General features: G+C 41.3%; 1 protein-coding gene across 1 annotated transcript; it reads right to left on the bottom strand.

The window, feature by feature from the left end:
• Positions 1-14,082: 14,082 nt before the first annotated feature.
• On the bottom strand, positions 14,083-17,714 carry LOC120434390 (Fc receptor-like protein 5; the record flags this gene model as incomplete). Its single annotated transcript, XM_039602427.1, has 3 exons — positions 17,627-17,714; positions 14,389-14,637; positions 14,083-14,309 (listed from the first exon to the last, which is right to left on the bottom strand). Coding segments are annotated over exons 1-3 (564 nt in total), but the record flags the coding sequence as incomplete, so codon positions are not given.
• Positions 17,715-19,527: the final 1,813 nt, after the last annotated feature.

Below are 19,527 nucleotides of genomic sequence, written 5' to 3'. Positions count from 1 at the left end.
GCTGTGTGTAGAAAGTAGGGGTGCAACGGATCACGGTTTATCCGAAATCCGAACCGATCCCACTCCACGGTTCGGTACGCACGTGATCCGAAGATTCGAAAAAGAAAAAAAAGTATGTGTATGGTGCGCGTGGTCAGTCTGTCAAGCGGTAGTTATGGTCAGTGCTAGCGGTCCAAGTAGCGGAGCAGAGGAGTTTGCGGCATTTAAGCAGCCCTTTGCTGCCCAGTCCGACCGGGCTAAAGCTAAAAGCTAATGGGGTGTTTAGCTGCAGACGGGAGGCCGTCGTCTGTTGTGCAAAACAAGGGGTTTAAACTGTGATGAACGTGCTTGAGCCACGCTATGATATCTCGCTGCGCGTCCACTTCAGTGACAAGATCGTTCCAAGCATGTATGAGCAGGAGAAGTTTAAAGTTATGGCTGAACTGTCCCAGGCATCTTCTGTTGCTCTAACTACAAATGGGTGGAGCTCCAGCGCTACGGAAAGCCACGTGACCGTGACCGCTCGTTATATCACAGCGGAGTGGTAGATACAAAGCCCTGCACTGCCCTATAGATTACATTAGATTAGATGAAACTTTATTTATTTCTCGGGTGGGTTCCTCCGGGAAATTCAGTTGCCATTAGCACAGCACCAACAGAAGTTGCAGAATGTGAGCAGAAATATACCACATATACACATTTATAAATACAGAGAATACAAAAGGGATAAATAGAATAAATAGGAATAAGAATACAAGGGAACGGCACATTTCAAGTATTATGAGTCTATTGCACCGTTGGATATTAACAAAAACTATTGCACAGTAAAAAGGCACTACAGCTTACTTGTTCCCCCCTCCTCTGTCCCCGTTTCCCCTCCAGCGAGGAGTTAAACAGTTTGATGGCGTGTGGGACAAAGGACTTTTTAAGTCTGCTGGTCCTTGACTTTGGGAGAAGCAACCTGTCACTGAACAGACTCCTCTGGTTGTTTATGGCCGTGTGCAGAGGATGCAGAGGCTGCCCAGCATGGTCCATAATGTCCATATGCACCTTAATTTGTTTTTATATAAGTGCGTGGAATGAGTCTTCAGTTGAATTTTTTTTTTAATAGACAAAAAATACTTAAATAAGTAAATGGTGAGTCGAATTTTTGTCTTTTTTTTCTATTTTTGCTGATCCGAAAATTGATCCGATCCGTGACTTTAAAACCGTGATCCGATCCGAACCGTGAGATTTTTGATCCGTTGCACCACTAGTAGAAAGTCTCTAGAACTGCTGTGACATCTGCTCTGGTGTCAATTTTAAAGATTGTGTTACATTTGTCCTCATGTATCTCTGTCACCCATGGACTCTCTTTGGTTTCCACAGAGAGGCAACCCAAGAAAGTGACCTCATCATCTATATCGCTGTTCTTTGAAACTGTTGCAGCATTGACTTCACACAGTTTTTTATTTCTGCACATCCTGGCAAACATTTTTCTTACAGTAATTACATGCGGCTTCCCTCGCAGGACAAGATACCCGAAGTCTTTGGCTGCTCTGCACAATATCAAGACACCTCGCTGAACATGCACCTGCTTACAGGGCCTGACATCACAAACACTTTGGTGGGAGTGCTCTGTAGGTTCAGGAAGGGGTCCATTGCTGTAATTTGTGACGTGGAACGAATCTTTTACCAGTTCTATGTAACACCTCAAGACCAGGACTACTTACGCTTCCTATGGTGGGAGCATGGTGACTAAGCGTTCCACCCTCAGTCTTTTGAATGAAGGTTCATCTCTTTGGCGCTGCTTCTTCTCCTGGCTGTGCCAACTTTGGTTTAAAACATCTAGCCATGCAAGGTGAGGGAAAGTTCACTCCAAACACTGTGAGGTTCATTTAAAGAAACTTTTATGTAGATGATGGACTTGTAAGTGTTATGTCAGACGCAGAAGCCATAAAACTAGTGAAAGAGGCAGGAGAACTGTGTAGCACAGGTAAACTAAGATTACACAAGTTCATATCAAACAGTGAAAATGTGATAAAGTCACTGCTGAGAGAAGAGGGTGCCGAAAGTATTAAGGACTTAGATCTGGCACTTGGAGAGCCGTTAATGGAAAGGGCACTTGGTTTTCAGTGGTACATTTGTTTCAGTGGTGGTTCAGTGGTCGTGAGTTTCAGTTCAGAATAACTGTAAAAGAGCACCCAATGACAAGAAGAGGAATCCTGCACACAATAGCATCAGTGTATGACCCACTGTGATTTGTGGAATCCTTCATCCTAAGAGGAAAACAAATCCTAGAACAGTTTTGTCAAGAAAAAGTTGGACAGGACGAGCCATTCTCAGATGATCTCCGCACACAGTGAGAATCCTGAAAGTTTAAAGACATTGCACAGTGTGAATTACACCATTTTTCAGATGCTAGTGTGACAGGCTATGGACAGTGTAGTTATTTAAGAACAGTAACATGCAAAGGGGATATTCATTGTGCCCTAGTCATGGGAAAGGCACGTGTAGCCCCATCCAAGGTCACTACTGTCCTGAGACTTGAATTAACGGCTGCAGTAGTAGCTGCAAGAACAAGTGTAATGTTAAAAAATGAACTGGAGATAAGTTATCTTGAAGAACACTTCTGGACAGATTCCAAGGTAGTGTTGGGATACGTGAAAAATGATGCAAAGAGACTTCACATGTTTTTGGCAAATAGGATTCAAAGGATAAGGTCACACAGATCCACAACAGTGGCATCATGTACCATCTGAAAGTAATCCTGCAGACCACGCATCAAGAGGACTCAGTGTCCAACAGCTACTCAACCCTAAGTGGTTTATAGGTCCAGAGTTGTGGTGGCAAAGCGAGCTACACATTGAAAATGACAAGTTTACTGAAGTCAAGCTCATTGATCCAGAGATAAAAACAGTAATAATAATAATAATAATAATAATAATGCATTGGATTTATATAGCGCTTTTCAAGGCACCCAAAGCACTTTACAATGACATTATTCATTCACTCTCACATTTACACACTGGTGGAGGCAAGCTACAGCTGCCCTGGGGCAGACTGACAGAAGCGAGGCTGTCATATCGCGCCATCGGCCCCTCTGGCCAACACCAGTAGGCGGTAGGGTAAAGTGTCTTGCCCAAAGACACAACGACCAGGACAGAGAGGCCAGGAATCGAACCGGCGACCTTCCGGTTACAGGTGCCCTTCCCAACCCCCTGAGCCACGGTCGCCCATGTTGAACATGTGTTCAACACCAAAGTAGAAGAAAAGAGAACAATACTAGACCGTCTCACCAAATTCTCAGACTAAGGAAGAGCTGTTAAAGCTATTTCTCATCTACGGAAATTTGTAAAAGATTTTAAAGGAGTCACACAAAAAAAAGGTGAACACACAAGTGTTAGGAACAGACAAAAAGCAGAACTGTTCATAATAAAACTTGCACAAGAAAACACATTCAGCAAAGATATCAAGGACTTAACTAGAGGAAAGGACATTCAACTGAAGGATAAGACACACAAGCTATACAGCCTAAGTCCAAGCTGGGAGTGCTTAGGGTGGAAGGACGTTTAACAATAGCAACTCTGCACCCTTATATCAAACATCCTGCCATAATTCCCAAATGCAGAAAGCAGAGATGTTTTGTTTTTTTGTTTTTTTACTCAAATGACTTCCAACAAGAAAGTCTAATTTCTGCTGTTCAATACTGAAAAAATGTAAAGTTTTTAAAATGCTTGTCTGTGTCTCTAATAAAACCTCTGTAACTTTGCTCTGCTTCACTTCAGCAGCATCGGGCAATGTTCATATGTTGATTCATGGATTTCTTTCATTTTTGTTCTATTACAGAATATTTTTAAGGTTATCTGCTATAAAAAGCTAGGCCAGGAAAATCTCCTTCATGTTTTTCTTTGTTTTATGCTCAGTTACTTTGACACAAAGACATCTGCTGTGATGCTTACACCTCTGATAAAGTCTCACAAGTGTCAGCTTTTTTTATAGATATAAAAACATGGATATGTGCTGATAATTATCAGACTTATATTATTTCTGACTGTCTGGGGGCAAAAATTTGCCTGATTCAAATTGAATCGAATCGAATCAATTCAAATCCGGACCTTGTGAATTGAAATTGAATCGATTCTAGAAATCAGTGACAATACCCAGCCTTAGAAAAACCCAATATCAACCTCCTCAAAGCATAGAGAGAAACAGAATCATTTTCTCTGGTGATCATGAGCCTAAGGGGCTCCAACTCATATGGTTGTGATAACCATCTCACACCGGCGTAGAGACCAGATGTTGCAGCATTGCAACAGCATCTTGTAAGTGTGTTCTCTCCCCTGCCTGGTCACACTAAACTCATAGATCACTTTAAACTCACCCAGGTGTGACGGTGAGCTCACGCCCCACAGATGACCTGAAAAAAAAAAAAATTCTGAAAGAACTGGCAGGAATGCTGAAGATGTGTTAGTTTAGGCTAGATGGCTCCCTGATCCAAGTCAGGTGATGGTGGTATGTGATGGCAATGTGTGATCTCTGCAGGGACGAATACTGTGGTGATTTTTTTTTTGTTATTTTGTATGTCCTGTCTGACACTGTAGCATTCAGACTTATTGTCTGAAGGCCAAAAAAAATGCCCAACAGATTTATTTTCAAAAGTGGATTATTATGGTTTTGTCATAGTGGTCCACTGAGTTATTACAATCACAACATACAGGACCGGGGGACGGGAAAGTAAGTAAGTAAGTAAGTAAGTAAAATTTATTTATATAGCACTTTTAAAAACAGGAAGTTATTTCAAAGTGCTTCACATGGGAATATAAAAGCATCTTAAACGAAAAAATAAAACAGTTTAAAGAGGGTATAATAGCATATCCAATAAAACAGCATACTACACATGAATATTACCTAAATGCCTGTCTAAACAGATGTGTTTTGAGCTGTTTTTTAAAAGAAGCTGGAGTTGATGGTGCATAGCAGTCGAGGTAAACTGCTCCACAATATTGGAGCCAGGGTTTGAAAAGTGCGATCCCCCTTCGTTTTCAAACAGGTCCGTGGAATGGTTACAAGACCACTATCAGTGGATCTACAGATTCGGTTTGAAAAGTAGGATTGGAGAAGCTCAGTGATATAACTGGGGGCCTCACCTTGTAAGGACATGAATGTAAAAGTGAGCAATTTAAACTGATATCTATACCCAGCCAGATGCCAGTGCAAGGATTTTGACACAGCTGTGATATGGGAGAATTTATGACTGTGGGATAAAAGCCTTGCTGCGGCATTTTTCACCACTTGGAGACTATTTAGGGAAACCTTACAAAGACAGGAAAAGAGTCTGTTACAGTAATCTAAACGAGATGGACAAGCATCTCCAGTTTGCCTTTGGAGACAATAGTCCTGAGTTTGGCAATATTTCTTAAATGAAAAAAGCAGGAGCGGGTAACAGACTTGATATGAGCGTCAAAAGATACAGATTGATCAAAAATTATCCGAAGATTCCAAGCTTTTATTGAGGATGGAAAGGACACAGACGTTGATTAATTTGGAGCTTGATACTCTCGAATTTCCCAGAGGAACCCACCCGAGGGATTAATAAAGTTTTATCTTATCTCTTATCTTATCTCTCAAACACTCAGTCTTGTCTCCATTCATTTGCAAGAAATTGTTTGTCATCCAACCATCAATCTACAGGGTGGGCAATTTATATGGATACTAATAAAATGGGAATGCTTGGTGATATTAAAGTCCTGTTTGTGTCACATTAGTATATGTGAGGGGGCAAACTCGTCAAGATGGGTGGTGACCATTGTGGCCATTTAGAAGTCGGCCATCTTGGATACAACTTTTGTTTTTTCAATAGGAAGAGGTCCATGTGACACATCAAATTTATTGGTAATGTCACAAGGAGCGGATCGAAATTGTGTTGATATCTGGTGAACGCAGTAACTGGGTCATTGCAGCAGATTTCAATGCAAGACACCCTACGAGACCACCCATCTCCCATGCTACAGTTAGCAAACTGCTTGCTAAATTTCGTGAAACTGGTTCAGTGTTGGATTTGCCAAAATGTGGACGCAAGAAAACTGTCACTAATGAAGAAACATCAGTGGCTGTCCTAGCTTCATTCAGCAAGAGCCCACAGCGTAGCACTCGCCGCATGTCACTAGAGAGTGGCATTAGTCGAACATCCCTTTGGCGGATATTAGCTACTCACAAATGGCACCCTTACAAACTCCAGCTACAGCAGCATCTCAACGAGGATGACCCAGATCGGCGCACAGAATTTGCAGAATGGGCAAAACAAAAATTGGAACAGGACCCTCAATTCACGCAGAAGATTTTGTTCAGTAATGAGGCAAACATTTATGTGAATGGTGAAGTTAACAAACAAAACCACCACTATTGGTCTGACACTAACTCACATCCCTTCAAGACTGTTGGAACAACAAAAGTGATGGTTTTGTGTGGTATATGGGGTACAACGATAGTGGGTCCATTCTTCGTCAATGGAAACCTCAAGGACACTGGATATTTGAAATTGCTACATGATGATGTGTTTCCCTCTTTATGCACTGAAGCTGGCACTTTCCCTGAGTTTTTCCAGCAAGGTGGTGCACCACCACATTATGGGTGCCAGGTCCGAGCATTCCTAGATGAACAGTTTCCTGGAAAGTGGATTGGTGGTCATGGGCCAGTTGAATGGCCCCCAAGGTCTCCCGATCTAACCCCCTTAGACTTTTATCTTTGCGGTCATCTGAAGGCAATTGTCTATGTTGTGAAGATACGAGATGTGCAGCACCTGAAACTAGGGATACTGGATGCCTGTGCTGGCATTTCTCCTGCAGTGTTGCTATCAGTGTGTGAAGAGTGGGAGAAGAGGGTTGCATTGACAATCCAACACAATGGGCAGCACATTGAACACATTTTATAAGTGGTTGGACTCCCCATGAAAATTTAACTACAACTGACTGAAAGTTTCGCACCGAAGCTAAGACTGTTCTATCTGCCAGAAATGAGGTGAGCCATTTCAGAACAGATCCAGATATCCCTATCGTATGATTTAAGCGGTGGATTAAGATCAGATCATCAACGGTATTGAAGGCCAAGCTAAGGTCCAATAGGACAAGGACTGAACAATCACCTCTGTCCGCAGCCATCAAAAGGTCATTTGTGACTTTGAGGAGAGCAGTTTCTGTGGAGTGTAACTTTCTAAATCCCAACTGAAAGTTATCAAGAATGTTATGTTTCTCCAGTGCCTTCTTTACTTAAGACCAAATGACTCTTTCTAATATTTTAGAAATGAAAGGAAGTTTTCAGATGAGTCTGAAGTGTCTGATCCAGGTTCAGCTTTTTCAGCAGAGGTTGAATAACACCGTGTTGAAAGCATCTGGGGACAGAGCCAGATAGCAGGGAACAGTTTATCAGTGTGACCACAGAGGGCCCAATGGTATCCAAAACTTTGCAAAATAGAGAAGTAGGTAGGACATCAACTGGACTTATTGAGGGTTTCATTAGGGTCAGTATTTCTGATAGATCTTCTAAAGAAACTGGGTGAAAGGATTCCATAATTACGAGGTGTGGAAAATTATGGTTGAAGGGACTATCTGAGCGAGCTTAAGTTTCCTCTTAGGCCACTGATCTTATCTTGGAAAAATCTTAAAAAGTCATTGCAGTCCGTATCTGAGAAGACAGATTTACACGGAGTTGGGAGGGAGACGATGTTATTTACTGAGTCGAAGAGAACCTTAGGATTTCTTTTTCCTACTGCAAGTAGTTTAGAGAAATCAGTGCCTCTTGCATCTTTCACCATGTTGTTGACGGTAGATAATAGTTCTTTTAAGTGGAGCTTATGAGTCTGAAGTTTTGTGGCTTTCCACAGGAGCTCAGTGGCAAATTCGCCTAAAACTGCGTACAAGCTTCTGTGAACCAGGGCAGGGATTTAATAATACTGCCTTTCCTGATTTTAAGAGGAAAGAGAAAGAAAGAGACCTTCCTGACCTCAAAAGTGAGACGAGTCCATTGTTGGCATCAGAGAGGTCTATCATAATCTTCATGGCTTTGGTCCTGCACTGCTTAATGTAGACAGACTGCAGGTCAGGAAGCTCAGAGTGAATGATTCATTCAGCTCAGTGCACCACTCTTTGAAGATCTTGTCTATCCTGCTTGGTGGTGTTTCCATACCAGGTCTAGATGTTTCCCGTCAGGATGCTTTTGAAGCAGGTCATGAAGCAGGCATGAAGGAGATCCGGGCCCCTGACATCTAGAGCAGTGGTCCCCAACCCCCGGGCCACGGACCAGTACCGGTCAGTGAGTCATTTGGTACCGGGCCGCGAGAGTTGAGACTCGGGTGTGAAATGTATGGTTTTCAGGGTTTTTATCGTTTTTTAGTATTATTTTGTTATCGGTTTTTTTTTGTTAACTAGGTTTTCCTGGGTCTTTTCAGGTGTGTTATGAATAAATCTTCTTTTTTTCGGTACTGGTACTTGTTTTATTTTGTTGTACTTATCCATGAGACCTTAAAGGCCGGTCCGTGAAAATATTGTTGGGCACAAACCGGTCTGTGGCGCAAAAAAGGTTGGGGACCGCTGATCTAGAGGCTCCCCAGAGCATAAGAACCCAAGGAGGATCACCGCAGTAACAATTGCACCATCTACCTAGAAACAGCTCAGGAGTGCCTCAGATGGAGATCACCCAGCAGCCACAGTGCAGAAGCCACAGGGGGCAAAGGCAACGAGCTCACAGGTTCCACCAGCAGCCGGCTACCCCAAGACAGACCGAGCCCAAAGACCCAATATCTGAGGGCCCTCCATGCCCCGGAAGGGGCCCGCCAGACTCAGGAGATGTTTCCCTTTACTCTTGGGTGGAGATGAGCAGACCACACCCAGTCCTGCAGCAGCAGGGAAGCCCACCAGCTCAGACCCCAACCAGACAGCCAGACCTTCGTCCTGGCCCCGTGTCCCCGCCCCCGCCCCCACTCCCGTTTTTAGATATACTGTAGTGAATATCTAAAAGTGAATATACTGCACACACACACCTTGAATAGTGGGACCTGAAAAAGGCTTTTTTCCCTTTTTGTCAACAGCAATCAATGCTGCAGCCAATGACTGCGCATCTGACTGTTATTAGGGGACATTGTTACATCCCCTACTATTTTTGTATACTCAGCAGGGTTTCCTCCTGCAGAGGTTCAGTGGTGGAGGGGGTCGTTAAATTGATTGGGTTACACCTGTGTCTAGCTTTCCAGGTGGTTAAGTAGGCCTCAGGATCTTCGCTCTCCAGAAGGAGGGAGAGAAACATAACATGGCATCTCCACGTATTGCTTTGTTTTTCTGTTTGCCAACATTAGCACACATGTACTCCAGTAAGGCTATTTCTACACTAATCTGGATAAATTTGAAAATGGCGTTTTCATCTAAAAACGCTCCCTGTCAAAACAATTGTTTTCAATCATTTCCAAAAAGTTGTTGATCCACACTGAAACGAATAAAAACGCTTACGTTCTGTATTGCGCATTCGTGAAACGTAAGACGTAACATTCAACTTGCACCATTTCTGTATGCCGTTTATTTACTTTCCGGCTCTTTGAAATATTGTGGCAAAATGTCGAGAAAAAGCACTGAGTTTTTTTAATGGACTGACATTGAGGTGGAGTTGCTGCTCCAAGTAACACAAGAGTACAAAGTTGCAAAAGCGAGCGAGAATATAGACTATAATGCCGGCCGCCATCTTAGTTGAATTGGTCACATGACTGCATCATATAAGTCATCGTTTTCCAAAGCCTCTGTTTTCACTGTCCACAGTATGACACGAAAATGGTGTTTTCAAATTTATCCACTTTGGAGAGCGTTTTGAAAAAGCTCCATTTTCTTTGACCAAAAACGCCATCTCAGTGTGGATGGAAGGCCAAAACAGAGAGAAAAAGATGTGTTTTCAAACGAAAACATATTACTGTGGACATGCCCTAAGACAGGCATTCATCTCATGATTGATACTTTAGACTCCTCATAACCGTTTTTGTTATTTTCTTCTGTAAATAAAATAATGATTAGCAGCACATCCTGTCTAGTCTCCCCTCTTTGTCACTGGCTATGAGCCAGCTTATGACATTATGAATCAGAACTGTGGACATTTCAGATTTCAACACAGAGGGTTGACTGTTGCACTCTGGAAATGGCAAAAAGTAAATGTAAATTAACTTGGTGAAAAATATATGGTTTTGTGACTTTTTGTGTAAATGTAATGGTAAATGGCCTGTATTTGTATAGCGCTTTTCCTAGTCCCTAAGGACCCCAAAGCGCTTTACACATCCAGTCATCCACCCATTCACGCACAGGTGATGGCAAGCTACATGTAGCCACAGCCACCCTGGGGCACACTGACAGAGGCGAGGCTGCCGAACACTGGCGCCACTGGGCCCTCTGACTACCACCAGTAGGCAACGGGTGAAGTGTCTTGCCCAAGGACACAACGACCGAGACTGTCCAAGCTGGGGCTCGAACAGGCAACCTTCCGATTACAAGGCGAACTCACAACTTTTTGAGCCACGATCGCCCCAATAGCCACTCTTTTGCATAGATGCAATTCAGCTGACAGCTGTTTCATTACATGTTTTATTTGTTTTATTTTATAAAATGGTCAATAAACAAATATCTTTATGACCTGAATCGCATCTCTGTCTGAAGTATAATCAACCTGAGTGGCTTCTTGGTAAATGATACCGTTTTTAACTAGAAATTTTGCTGAGTGAAACTCCCAGGGTGCCTTAATTAAGTTTTTCCTGCTAAAGTAAATCTCAAACTCTCAGTCACCACTGAGTGTGTGTTATCACTGCTTCCTTCTCCGCTCCTCTTCTCTTGTTGTCCCATTAGCATTCTAATGTTAGCATGTAGCTTAAAGAAAATCTCAGATCCAGGCTGAACTGAACCATGACAGAAGAGCAGCTGTACCTTTAAACTTTGATTTTTTCTTCTTGTGTTTGATGATGATTGGTCCATAAGTGACGTCTTCAGTTCTCGCTGCTGAGTAAACAGCAGCTGGATCACTGTCTGCACAATTAAAACACACACAGAGGACATCAGTACAGATAGAACAGCTGATTGTAAACATTATCTATCCGTTTGTATAAGTAGAATTTAGATTCGGTGAAAACATGGCTGCTGTATAGGAATTTCTTTTACTTATGTATTAATCACATTGTTTTATTGTATAATGCCTTGGTGCCACTGGATTTTAACATGTCTCACACTCATACAGTAAGACAAATGGTGGGGGTCTAGTAAGGAAGTTTGGGGGAAGCAGACAACTCCACAGGAAGAATCTTTTGTCTCTTTTCCAACTCTGGGAGGTAGCAAGGGAGTGTGAACCTTAAGGTGTGAAACAGCTGTGTACTGCCTTTTGTTCCTAAAGAAGGTATTTAACTGAGAGCCATGTTAGGCTCGGGGGACTCTGCTGACCGTCTGCCCCGCGATCATGCAGGCTCACCACAAGATGGGTTTGTCTGTTCTTTGTGTTTTGATTAAAGAATGTTAACTACCGCTCACCGGTCGTCTGCAGGCTTTATTTAATGGAAAACTTCCACAACACTGCTGCACACATAAACACATAAACAGACCTGATACAGGAGGAAGTGACTGCGCTGAGCGTTCATTAACAGGGTGAAGGTTAAATTTTTAAATCTGATTTGATTTGGTTACAATTTAAAGTGTAGGTGGTTAATGAATATGAGGCAGTAAAGATTCTTTAAAAAAGAATACTGTAATAAGTAATGTAATTATAAGTCTGAATTTTATTTGTAATAAATCTCATTGAGATTCACAGTCTGTATGTAGAGTCGACAGCTGTTAGAAATTATCTCAACATTTTTTTTCCTCTTCTTAAAACCAGCAGCTATGTGGTGAAATACTTGCTGCCCCCAATATGTTTTTCTTTATAGAAACAGGATGCTGGACAACTGCAGAGCTGTTAGCTTCAGTTAACCACAGACCACAAACAAACAGTCCAGCACACAGTGAACAACACTCAGTAAGTAGATCACATCTGACTAACATGATCACACACACTTTTTATACTTCCAACTTGGCTGTAATGTCCTCATAACCCTTTATATAAACCATCTATTTCATGATCACAGTCACATGTGGTGTTTATAAACTTTCTAAATTAAATTCTAACCATCGTCCTAAAAGCAAGTCTGGATTATTTGAAGTGTTATGACCCAGGTCATCATTTTGTGTATTGTAATCACTCCTCAAGTAATGTGTTAAAAGTAACACCATGGGAGTGTGAAATTCACAGAGAAACTCCCTGGATCACTCCACTGACATGGCCACACCGGGCAAACCTCCACCTGCTCCACTGCTGCTAAACAACATTTAGGAGCGACAGGACTCTGCTGAGTCTTTGATTTTTTTTTTTTTCTGCTGTGTTTTACTTGCATCTATTTGAAAAAGTGAGTGTAAACACAAAAAAATATTTTATTTTATATGTTGGAATATGCAAAAAATGGGTTTAAACCTTAAACACATTTCTTCCAGTCAGAGGATATTGCATACAATAATTTGTTTTGCTTAATGCATAGCGTTAAAGAATTAAAAGTTAGTAAACTAGTTTTAAAAAGAGATGTTTTCATATGATGGATTATGCAGAAAAAGTAAAAATGTCTTTATTACCTATTCAGGTTGTGTAGCATGTTTTTAAAAAGTAACTAACTAATTACTTTAGAAAATAAGTAATCAGTAAAGTAATGGGATTACTTTTCAAGTAATTTTTATTTCTTTTCTAGAAGGTTTTGTTTGTTGTAGTAGTTGTGTCCACTCTGATGTTCCTCTAAAGAGGATTTTTTTTGTGAAACTGTAAAACTTGCGATGGCATTGGTCCTTCAATGGGGGAGTCATTTTTTGTGTTGCATACATCTCTGGGCAAATATCTGGGCAGTTGTTTTGAACCCTATGTAAAAAAGCATGCTTCAAATCACAGCATCTAAAACCAAAAGCGTGGCAAAGGTGCCTAATTTCATTTTAATGGGATAAAAAGATGCTAGCTAATGCTATAGACGCAGTAACCCAGTAAAAGCAGTACGTACACTGACTCTAATTTTTACTATGACAACAACAAGCTGAAACTTGGACAAAAAAACTTTGGAGTAATTATTCACAAAAACATTACATTTAAATAAAATCTTAAGGAACATGCGCCCAAAAATGTAAATAAATCACACCTTCTCTCGATATTTCCAGAATATTTGAAATAAATAAATAATTTAAGGAACAACAACAAAAAAAGATCTATAATTAGTTTTTATTTCTTCTGTTTCATTTGATGAATAATCATAAAGAGGCTTCTGATTAGAATTTATTAAATTTAAATGAAACCTGAATAAAAATTTTCATTTAGTACAGTGTGTTGATTATATGATATGTGTTGATTTTTGGCTTTTGTGTAAAAATTTAAATCATGACAGAATAATTATTTCTATCAGTAGCAGCTGTGACTCTAAGAAGATGTGTATATGCAGATTTGTGCATAATGTTTTTGAACCCCTCCCTCTCCCAGTCCAATCACCACCAAAGAAAAATAAGTTATAAAAATCTACCTCTGCTTCGACCGATTCGCTCTTGTTGAGAATGTGATATTTTGATGTCATTGTACATGACGTCATCTTCAGTGACACTGTTATCACATCTACCTTCTTCTTTATCTGCTGAAATGGACCAAAGTAAACATCATTTAAGAATCTAAATGGACAGTGAATTAAAATAATATAAAAATATTCATCTTCTAAATGTTTGTAAATGTTAAAATGTCCAGAGACTACAAACACACACAAAAAAACACACTGAATCTCACCCTCAGGTTTCTTGTGAACACATCGTCTCACCAGCAGAACCAGTAACACCAGTAAAACCACAACACAGGATGATCCAGCGGATGATATCACATGTATAAGAGAGGAACCAGGGTTAGAGGTGGATGTAGGTGGAGGTGTGGATGTAGGTGGAGGTGTGGTGGTGTGTTTGTCTAAAATAAAGCAAACACAGTCATTAAGTTGTCGTCACATTGTGAATGTTGAAAGCTGCAGAAACACAGACAGGTGAGTGTGTCACCTGTGACAGTGATCCAGCTGGATGGAGACTCTCCATGACCGCTGATGTCACACTTGTAGAGGCCTTCATCAGACCTGGAAACATGCTGGATGGTCATGTGACCTGTAGGCTGCTTCCTGATGAGGGAGCCATCTTTATAGAAAGCAGCTGGGAGGTTGGAGGGAGTGGTCTTTGTTTTACAGAGCAGAGTGACGTCATCTCCCTCCATCACAGGGAGGACAGGACTCTGCAGGATCACTGATCCACCTCAACACAGAGACAAACTACAGCATTTCATCCATTTACACACAGCTTCATCAACACTAACTCCACACACTCAGCTTACCAGTGACTGTCAGGTTAACCATGTTACTGATGGGACCCTCTCTGGACTCACACCAGTAAATTCCACTGTCCAATGGGTACATGTATTCGATGTTACACAAAGAACCAGCTGGTTTTCCCCACACATCTCCACACTGAGTCCTCTGTTCTTTGCTTGTGTTTCTCCTCAGAGTCCATCCAGCAGAGCTGTCGTCCTCCTCACAGCTCAGAGACACAAAGTCTCCTTCAAAGAACTGAGAGCTGCTGGGACTCACAGTCAGACAAGCTGTGAGGGTTAAAATGAAAAACTGATGATCTGTTAGACTTTACATTGTGAAACATGAAGCCAATCAGGTCATATCAGTGAGCATTTATCAGGTTTAAACTGTGACAGAAGAAGGTTACTGACCTTGGTTTGTTGTGCAGCTCAGCAGTGAGATCAGAACTAAAGAGAAATGACACTCAGGTTGATTTGAGGTGAACATAAAGAACAACTCCACACAAACAGCTGACAAATACACAAACTCATCTTTCTAAAGTATGTACTTGTTTTCTATTTAAAAAAAACAGCTGTCAGAAAAGTAAGAGCAATCCTTCAAACAAGTTTTTATCCTAAAAGCTGCACTTAATGTGCACGAACTATACTGTGACCATGTAGAAAATATCATCTACTCTTAAATAACCCAGTAAAGTCCTGTGTCCACTGTCCAGCTGTGTTGATATAATGAGTGAATGATTTGATCTTTTCACTGCCTGCTGTGTTTCCTCGACTCCTGAGCAAAGATAAAGAGTCAGTTCAGACCTGCAGTTGGTCCTCGTGGTGTTTTGAACTTGAATTCAGCCTGATTTGTTTTTCATGTCTTCTCCTCCATCATCAGTTATCAGGAGAGCAGACAGTCAAAGTACAAGAATTCAAACAAACACAGAGATTCTACTTACAGAGCAGACACAGCACAGATGTTTCCTTCATCGTCCTTCTCACTCATTTGAGCTTTTTTTCATTTCTGTCACTGACACCAAGTAAAGCCCGCCCTCTTCCTCTGAGCGCCAGCTTTCTATTGGTTCAAACTCACTGGCGGGGACTAATTTTAAAAAAATACAAGTGATGAAACTATTTAAATATATAATTTTTAAAACAGTGACATGCCTTTGACTTTTATGAGTTCACAAAGATGAAAAGGAAAAACTAAAAACAATCAGATGTCCTCTATTCTCAGTGATCTGTAGTTTGGTTGATGAACAAATCCATGTCCATGTAGTTACGCCCCCCTCAGTGAGAGAGGCAGATATGAGCTGAAACACAGGAATCAAACCAGGGACGCTGCTGTTATGGAGCTGAACTGGAACCATTCAGACACTGAGGCCCTCTGAACACATTTTAATTACAGCTGTGCAGAGACACACTGATGACTGACTGGAACACTATGATTCACATTTTACATTAACACCATCCTCACACATGGTTTATATATGGACACTAGAGGGAGATGTTTAACTTTAAACACTAACAGGGAAACAAGCAGATCATCAGTGAAGCTTCCTCAGTATGATTCCTCCCACTCTGCTTGTTTCTTCCTTTCCTCTTTCTCATTTCCCATCTTGCATCCTTGATTCTTCTCCTCATGTTTTTCAGGATTTTCTCATTTCTCTAATTTGTCTCTGTGAAATGAATGGACCCCATGCAGCCTCAGGTGACAAAGAAAAGAAATTGGTGACTTGTGTAAATCTTTTTTACAAACACACAGATTCTCATCTATAGATGCACAAACAGGGTACAAAACTCAGTTCACAACTACACAGTCTGAGATACAGAGCATCTCCTACTCAGTGCAAACATCCAGGAGGTGTGGGAGGGCACAGTTCTGCAGCACTATATAAAAAAAATATATATATATATATAAAATGTACAAATATACAAGCTGGTTTTAAAAAAGTAATATGTAATAAATAGTGTTATATCAACACGTTCTCACTCCCAAAGCCTAACATTTTACACTAGGTGACAAATCGTCAATATATTACGTTTTCCGGCACCCAACACGTTCCAACATGACGACATCGGAAAACTGATGACATATGAGAACCGTTTGGACTCAATCTACATGTTTGCTCTTTTCCTTAAAATCGCTTGGGAAAACACTATTTCACGTCATTGAAGTGCTGGTTAAGGTTAGGAATAAGGTTAGGAAGTGTGGACTGAGCCTGTCTCCAGCCGGAAACAGGAAAGGCACTGTCCATCCCCCCAACGGGTCGCCCTGTCCGACCCCGAAAAAAGTTCTGGGAAGTGGTCTTCCCTCTGCGGACCGTGGTCCACTGCGAGGCACTCATCTCCTCCCGATGAGTCCCGCTTCTTTGTAAATAGTTGTCCTGTGTTACTATTTATTTGTGTGGAATTGGTGTCCCCGTGGGCTTTGTTATTATAGGTAAATAAAATGAATATGTTATCAGGTATTTTATTAATAAGTGTATTTTTTATGTGTGTGTATATATAAAATAAAAGAGTTATTTATTTATTTATTGGAAAAAAAATGGAAAAATAAAATCAGAAACAAAATAAAACTCCTCAAATAAAAGACTCAATGAAATGTGTGCTTATGCCGCGACGTTTCGGCCAAGATCTGGCCTTCCTCAGGCGAGAAGCACACCGAAAGACAAAAAAAACCGTAAGTTTGTGGCTGTAGAAGGACTCTCAATAGAGATGTGCACCATCCGAAGGTCTGAGACAGAGTGAGGCTGATACAACCCTCCCCTGCATTTATAACCTGCCCCAGTGTTCAAAACACGCCCCCTGAGTTTTGAGGGTTGTTTTTCCGTGTGTTCATGATTTCTCCTTTTTCGCTGTCAAGACTCTAGTTTTTCTCCCTATGTGTGTATTTTGTAATGTCACATGAATTGTAGTTTTAATGAATTATGTTTTTTTTATCCCAAATATTTACCGTTTTATGTATTTATTGATATATGAATTTATTAAATTGTTTTTTTTAATCCTTTGTGGAATGCAATGCTTATTTATTTAAAAAAATGTTTTTATACAAAGTGTTTTTGAATTATCAGAAGATTGTTGAGAATTGTAAATTGCTGGAATTTTAGTGTGTGTTTTTAGTAAAGGGTTTTTAAGTAATACTAAGGGTCAAAGGGCAAATATGAGTTAATTTCAGGATCAATTTCAATTTGAATTTAGGTGATATTCCAATTAGGGCAGATTCAGGTTTTAGGTGAGGTTAGGGTAGTACCTCCAGTTAGGGTTATGAGGTTCTTACCAGTCCTCACGAAGAAGGGTTGGGCCTGCAAGGGTTTTTTTCTTTTTTGGGGGGTTGGGGGTGTCGAATGGTTGTGGTTAGGGGTCATCCTCAGGGTTGGGGATAGCATTGGGGGGGGGGGTTATATTTCTGGGGGTGGCCCGGGGTGATGGATGGTTATGGTTAGGGCCAGATTCCCGGGTTGGGGCTAGAATCGGATTAAGTGGTAGGCCGTGATATGGGTTGCCAATTGGGTGTGTATGCCAAATCAAATTGTTCTTATCCCCATCTAATATTCAGACCTCCGGGAACTAAGGTGTTAAGTATTCGGATCCACTTCTTTTCACATTTCCTTCTTTTACCATCCGTCCAAAAGAAGTTTCCTTCAATACCCGCAATTTTAAGTGACTGTAAACCATGATGAATAAAATGTCTGACCAGAGGAGTATGGCTTTCTTTATTATGTGTGATGTTATATTTATGTTGCCACATGCACGTGGAAATAGAGTGTTTGGTTTCCCCAATGTACTGGATGTTGCATCTTGTGCAAAAGATCACATACACACAATTGGAGGTCCTGGGACTAAAATTTTGTGAGAGTTTGTACATCCTGTTTGTTGTCCTGTTCTTAACGTACGCTAATTTAACAAATGGTATAGATGAATTTCTGGTTTTCTTTGGTTGTGCTGGGCTCAGTCTCGCCCTCACTAAGTAATCCCTCAGGTTTTTGTTACGTCTATATGCCGAAATCACCTTGTGGTTTCCAAATATCCCGTGTTGCCCAATAATTTGTTCAAAATTGGTCTTTAATCGCTTATGTATCCGTAAACCAGCTGTGGAAAAGGTAGATATCAATGGGATGATGTCCCTCTGGTCTTCAGGTTTGGAGACTTGAAATGTTCTCCGACATCTCCTCAAGAAGGTACGGGAGTATCCCCTTCTCCTGAGTGCCTTGAAGAGAACTCTTACTGCTTCTGAAAAGTCATTGTCTCCTGTGCATATCCTTTTGAATCGAATCAGCTGAGATTTAATTAAACCTTGATATGTATGTTTTGGATGAAAGCTACTCTTGTATAGTAGTGCATGTGTGTCCGTACTTTTAAAGAAAACTTTTATGTCCAATTTGTTTGTATGTGCAAAGTCCCTGCCTTTGTAAATCATAAGGTTAGGTTTAGGGCTGCAATACAGGGCTGGAACGTCTATTACTGTGGCAGTGTAATTCCACTGCAATCCATAACCCGGCGCGTACCTTAAGAACGCAGAAGGCCACCTTTCGCGTTCCTCAGGAACGCCGCGGGACGTGACAAAACGTCGGGATGTTACACCTCGGGAGTGAGAACGGGCTTGTTATGTATATACAGTTGGGTTTTTGCACATAGAATTTGGTATTGCACAGTGGTGGTTCATAGAGGAAATGGGAAAAGGCCACTACAGGTGCTGCTACAGGTGCCGCTACAGGTGCTGATGCACCTGTAGTGGCTGAACATGTTGAAAACCAGGGTGGAAGCTGTCTTTGATGATGTTTGCTGCTCTGTTGAGGCAGCGGGAGGAATAAATGTCCATCAGGGAGGGGAGGGGGGGGCCGATGATCTTTTGTGCTGTCTTGACTACACTCTGAAGCCTTGCTCTATCTGCCTTAGTGCAGCTGCCGTACCATACCGTGATGCAGTAGGTAGGGTAGCAGGCTCTCAATGGACTAGCGGTAGAAGGTCAGCAGCAGGTTGGAGTTCAGCTTGTTGTCAGGGATATATTCCTGAAACTGCTGGATAAACAGACACTCACTCAAGAACGAGATCGCACAGCACTCTTTGTTGCACTTGCCACAAGGGAAGTAGCTGCCTCCGAACTACTTCAACTAGCTTCCCTCTGCAGGCTGCTTTTATTGGTCACACTCATGAATATGCATTTTACAAATACATGTG

The sequence above is a fragment of the Oreochromis aureus genome, linkage group 3, assembly GCF_013358895.1.
Source record: "Oreochromis aureus strain Israel breed Guangdong linkage group 3, ZZ_aureus, whole genome shotgun sequence".
NCBI lineage: Eukaryota > Metazoa > Chordata > Actinopteri > Cichliformes > Cichlidae > Oreochromis > Oreochromis aureus.
Note: the sequence above shows the minus strand (reverse complement) of the source record. Positions and strands in the feature narration are given on the sequence as shown.